General features: G+C 55.0%; 1 protein-coding gene across 1 annotated transcript; it reads left to right on the top strand.

Moving 5' to 3' along the window:
• Positions 1-457: 457 nt before the first annotated feature.
• SOD3 (superoxide dismutase 3) lies at positions 458-5934 on the top strand. Its single transcript, XM_012472454.3, has 2 exons — positions 458-674; positions 4556-5934. The coding sequence occupies exon 2, from the start codon at positions 4571-4573 to the stop codon at positions 5291-5293; it is 723 nt and encodes a 240-aa protein (XP_012327877.2). The 5' UTR covers positions 458-674; positions 4556-4570; the 3' UTR covers positions 5294-5934.

Genomic DNA, 5934 nt, shown 5'->3' on the forward strand with positions numbered 1-5934 from the left:
ATGCTCTTGCCGGGATGGACAGCATCACGCCCTCATTTTAAAGGTGATGAAAAGGAGGCGCAGGGAGTGGTGCAGCCGCTGCAGGGGTACACAGATAGGAAGTGACAAGCCTGGGACTCTGCAGCCTGAGTGTGTCATCACGACCCACCTGCTGCTCTGCTCTCACAGGTATGACAGCGCAGCTCCAGAGCACAGGCCACACACATTTGCAAGGTGCTCATTTCCATGCAGCAAAAATAAGTCAATAAGTTATTGACTTAGAGAAAAGCAAAGGGCCTCTCAATAAAGAGGTCATTGTCCACCTCTCCAAACAGGCGATTTTCTTTCTCCTTTTTATTCCCCTGCTGTGTGCTGAAGGTCACTGGTTACAGGCCGGTGAAGTCACGGAAAGGAATCCTTGGCCAGGGAACTCAGAAATGGGAGGGGCAGGGGAGGTGGGGACAGAGGAGGAGGAGGAGGAGGCGGCTAAGTGACTCTACAACCAGGGGCAGTCCAGCCTGCTTTTCCTCCCTTGACCAGCCCAACCACCCGCCTCCGTCAGGCTGACCACTCCCTTGGGCTGGCCTCCTGCACCGGGCGCTAACAGCCCAGGCTCCGGGGACAGCCAGCGTTCCTGGCCGGCTGGGTGCAGCTCTCTTTTCAGGAGAGAAAGTTATCTTGGAGGAGCTGGAAAGGTGGGTGCTAAGTTGAGGCTGATTTTGTTCTCTTATCGCTTATCGAGTGCGCTTATCGAGTCTGAAACTGGGTTGGGGCCACGGACCTCTTCTTGGGAACAAATGGGATGATCATCTTGGGAGGGAAACGCACTTATGGACAGGGCCTGGCTGCGCTGCTGCGGGGTGGGTGGGGAGGTGGAGTGAGGGGAGAGGAGGGCACTGCGGAGGAAGAAACCGTTCCTCCTGTGGAACTGCAAAGACCAGTGCAAGAGGACTTTAGTGTTGGGAAAAAGGAATCTGGAGGGACGAGAAAGGGGGCCTCTCTAGATGTTGCATGGCTTGGGTGTCGGGAGAGACAGCAGGTACTGTAAAAAGCCTTTCCTCTGTAGGAAAGCAGAGAAGGCCTGGTCAGCTCAGGCTCCCAATGAGAGCTCCTTCTAGGAGTGAGCCAAGTGATGAAACACACCCAAGGCTCAAGAGGGGCAGGTTCTTTCAGATCCAAACCCAGGAAGGAGATAAAGCCTTGGTGCCTCCATTTATTTGGTCTGCTTTCCTCTGATAACCCTGTCCTCCTCTCCAGATCCATGTACAAAGGAGGGCCTTCAAAAGGCACTTGGTCATCCAGGGCTCAAACTGAGCAGGAGGCTGTGGGAGAAGAATGAAGGTGTCTCGAGGGGAAGAGGTGTCAAAAACTTAAGAAACAAGAAGTCAGAGTTTACCTGGGTTTGAGGGAGAATTTTCTCTGCTCTTCTTCCTCCTCCTCCTCCTCCTTCTTCTTATTTATTTATTTTTTGACATGGTCTCATTCTGTCACCCAGGCTGGAATGTAGTGGCATGATTATAATCACAGCTCACTGCAGCCTCCACCTCCTGGGCTCAAGCGATCCTCCCACCTCAACCTCCCAAGTAACTGAAACTACAGGCACATGCCACCACACCCAGCTAATTTTTTTTTTTTTTTTTTTTGGTAGAGACAGGGGTCTCCCTATGTTACCCAGGCTGGTCTCAAACTCTTGGACTCAAGTGATCCTCCTGCCTCAGCCTCACAAAGTGGCGGGATTACAGCCGTGAGCCACCATGCCTGGCTCTTCTTCATCTCCTCAAAATGTTTATTACGCAAGCATTCTTGAAAAAGAAAGCTCACGGACACACCCAGAACAATCTGGTTTTGCTCTATGCTTTTAGGGAAGAACTTTCTAAGCAGCAGAGCCTTTCTGAGTGGCAGGGCTGTCTTAGGAGGAGGTATCTTTGATGATGGGGAGCTTCGGGTCCAGGTCTGGTAGGAAAGTTGCCCCATTTCCCGCTTACTCCCTGGGGTTTTGGGGTGGTAGTACCACATTGGGCCATGCCATTTAGGTGAGTCCTTGGACATCGCTTTCTCTGCTTCTCCCTCTTTCTGGATACTTCTTGGAGCCTTTCTAGGGAAGCTCCTCCTCCCATAGTGTCCATAGCATCTCTTAGCTAATGGTCCTAAAATCTCTACCAGCAGCTTCTCTCTGATAGCTAAGAGCTGCCATGCACTGAGAACTTTCCTTGTACTGGGTTCTGTGCTAAGTGCCCCAGATGAGAGATATGCAGTGTGGTGCCTAAACCCTGGGCTTTGAGCAGACACACACTTTCATATCTTGCAGTCAGCTCCTCATTGAACGTGTCACCTTGGGCAGGACACGTGCCTCTCTGTGCCTCAGTTTCCCATGCTTTAGAATGGGGATAACACTTACTGAATAATGTTCTTGTGAGGATGCAATGAATTAACCCATGCACAGTGCTTTTAACAGTGTCTGGCACCTGTGTTCAATAAGTTCTAGCCATTTGAATCGTCCCTTTTAAGCCTCGCAGCAAGCCTCTATAGTCTAAAGTCTGTATTAGTACCCCTATTTGCAGATAAGAAAACTGAAGTTCACAGAGGAGAAGGCAGTCTACAGTCTGCAGTCCAGCATTTCCTCTGCTATTCAGCAATAAAAATGATAACAGCTAATACTTAGAGTAAGTGGTAGTGTCAGGCTTTGGATTCATGAGGTGAGTTCTAGAATCCATCCCTTTAATCACCACACTAAACCGCCTCTCTGAGATGGTTATATAAAGCGTATCTACTCAGTCTTGAAGTTTTTAAATGGCACCTAGTTTGGCATTGGAAATGCAGTTGACCTTCAAAGCGGCTCTTTGGAGGCAGCATCAGTCCCTCTGGATCAATCCCTCTGGACATACCTCGGTGGTATGGTTGGCCTCATCTTACACGTAGGGAACCCGAAGCTAAAAGAGCATCAGTAACCTCATGAAATCACAGTTAGTATAGGTTGGAATTGGGATTCAAATCTGTACCTGACTTTATAATTCCTGGCTGGGCCCCAGAATCTTTTATGGCACCAGAATTAATTTTTTCCTTCCTTCCTTCCTTCCTTCCTTCCTTCCTTCCTTCTTTCCTCCCTCCCTCCCTCCCTCCCTCTCTCCCTCCCGTCTCTCTTTCTCTTTATCTCTTTATCTCTTTCTTGTTTCTTTCTTCTTTTTCTTTTTTTAAATCAAGCTCACAGAATCTGAATCTCTTGGGGTGGGGCCTGGGCATCTGATTTTTAAAAACCAGAATCTGATGTTCAGTCAACACTGAGAGCCCCTGGCAGCTTCCTCTCCTCTTCCAAGTGCCAGACCCAAGTTTCCAACTGTCTGCCCACCTGTCTCCCCACCTGGGCATCCTCTGGCATCTCACCCTCTGGAGACTCTGGCTGGACTCATCCTCTCTCCCTTCTTATCGGGACCAGTCTCTCCTGCTGGGAACTTGGTCATCTGCACTGTGCCTTCACCTTCCTGCCTGCCAGCGCCGCCCAGCATGTTTCTTAAACCCATGCCTTTTCTGCGTGCGCTGCCTCCACTTTGGTAAAAGCCTTCATTTCTGGCTTGAGTTACTACAGTGCCCCCTAACTCGTCTCCCTGCCTCTATTTCCACTTCTCTGTCTCTCCCTAGGCTACTCCCATGCTTCCTCCCCTTTTCTCTTCATCTCAAAGTCCAGCCCACATCCTTTTACCTGTAGGACTTAAGGAACAAAAGACTACCTCATCACCCACTTTTCTTCTTAAAAACTTCCCACTGCACTACCTGCTGAGATGGCCTTCCTACCCAACTTGGCTGGAAAACTCCTACCCATCTTGTGGAATCCAGTTCAAAAGTCACCACCTCTGAGAAGCCTCCCAGAGGCCCCTAGGGAGATGGGTACTAGGTACTACCTCCTCTGTCCTTCTCCAGCACAGACCCCATCCTCAATCATTGGATTGTGCTGGAATGACTGCATGCCAAGTCCGTCCTTCGCTGAACTCCTTATGCAACAATAACATACTGTATGTCTCCTATTGCCAGGTGTGGGCCTAGGTGCTGGGGATACCGATGAATAAAACTGAGTTTCTGTATTCAAGAAGCTCCAAGTCTACTGAGTGTAGCAGAGAACAGGGAGAAGTCACTTCAGGGAGAAGGCGTAGCACATGCAAAGCCCAAGAAGGCAGGACGGAAGTCTCGGGGATGTCTGTGCGGGAGGATGGAGGAAGAGGGTGACAGGAGGCCAGGCGAGGAGGGGAGGGGGCTGGTCTGGAAGGGCATGAGACACCCCTCATGCTCCCTGAGACCCCTCCCCGATATGGAGACGGGACTGGAAAGCACCATGATCATTTGTGACTCAGATCCCTGTGGGTGTCTTCAGAGTGGGTCTCACCCATTTTTACAACCACAGCACCTAACACAGTGCCCGGCCCACAGCAGGCCTTGGACAAACGTTTGCAGGCCTTGGACAAACTGGGTCAGGAAGCCCCTTGGGGACTGGGGGGTTGGCTCTGCAACGATGGGGTCCCTGAGATTTCATGTTTCAAGGGACTAAGCCTCACTTCGTCTCCGCCTCGGCGGGGGCGTCCCTCAGGTGCCCGACCCGGCCATGCTGGCGCTGCTGTGTTCCTGCCTGCTCCTCGCAGCCGGTGCCTTGGACGTCAGGATGGGAGAGGACCTGGCGGAGCCCAGCCTTGACTTGGCGGAGCAGATCCGAGACATGCACGCCAAGGTCTCGGAGATGTGGCAGAAGCTCACGCAGCAACGGGACGACGACAACACGCTCCACGCCACCTGCCAGGTGCAGCCCTCGGCCACGCTGGACGCCGCGCAGCCCCGGGTCACCGGCGTGGTCCTGTTCCGGCAGCTCGCGCCCCGCGCCAAGCTCGAGGCCTTCTTCGACCTGGAGGGCTTCCCGGCCGAGCCGAACAGCTCCAGCCGCGCCATCCACGTGCACCAGTTCGGGGACCTGAGCCAGGGCTGCGAGTCCACCGGGCCCCACTACAACCCGCTGGCCGTGCCGCACCCGCGCCACCCGGGCGACTTCGGCAACTTCGCGGTGCGCGACGGCCGCCTCTGGAAGTACCGGGCCGGCCTGGCCGCCTCGCTGGCGGGCCCGCACTCCATCGTGGGCCGGGCCGTGGTGGTCCACGCTGGCGAGGACGACCTGGGCCGCGGCGGCAACCAGGCCAGCGTGGAGAACGGCAACGCGGGCCGGCGGCTGGCCTGCTGCGTGGTGGGTTTGTGCGGCCCCGAGCCCTGGGCGCGCCAGGCGCAGGAGCACTCGGAGCGCAAGAAGCGGCGGCGCGAGAGCGAGTGCAAGGCCGCCTGAGCGCGGCCCCCATCCGGCGGCGGCCAGGGACCCCCGGAGCCCCCTCTCTGCCTTTGAGTTTCTCCAACAGGCACCCACCACCCTGAGGTCTCACCTTCGTCTTTGCTGAAGTCTCCCCGCAGCCCTCCCCACCCAGGTCTCCCCTATGTACGCCGAGACCCTCCACCCTTTCCATCCCGAGAACCGCCCAACCCTCGGAGCCCCCCACTCAGTGGGTCGAGGGCCTCCATTTGTACTGAAATACCCCGCCCACGCTGACAGCCTCCTAGGCTCCCGGAGGCCTCTTTCCATCCGGACCCTCCTCCCCCACCTCATAAGCCCTGAGTACCGCCTCTGACCCTCCTTCCTCACCCCATAGGCCCTGAGACCCCACCTCTGACCCTCCTCCCCCACCCCATAAGCCCTGAGACCCCACCTCTGACCCTCCTCCCCCACCCCATAAGCCCCGAGACCCCACCTCTAACCCTCCTTCCCCACCCCATAAGCCCTGAGACCCCACCTCTGACCCTCCTCCCTCACCCTAAAAACCCTGAATCCCTGCCTCTGACCTGACAATCTTCCCTCTTCCCGCCTTCAGATTCCTCCTAGGCGCTCGCTCGGAGGCCCCTCTAGGGGGTTACCTAGAGTCCCCCTACCCCTCC

Source organism: Aotus nancymaae, unplaced genomic scaffold (assembly GCF_030222135.1).
Source record: "Aotus nancymaae isolate 86718 unplaced genomic scaffold, 86718_ANA_hifiasm-v0.15.2.pri h1tg000006l, whole genome shotgun sequence".
In the NCBI taxonomy this organism is placed as follows: domain Eukaryota; kingdom Metazoa; phylum Chordata; class Mammalia; order Primates; family Aotidae; genus Aotus; species Aotus nancymaae.

What these genes read in the sequence shown, in the direction of transcription:
- SOD3 (XM_012472454.3), top strand. Translation starts at nt 4,571, where the DNA reads ATGCTGGCGCTGCTGTGTTCCTGCCTGCTCCTCGCAGCCGGTGCCTTG.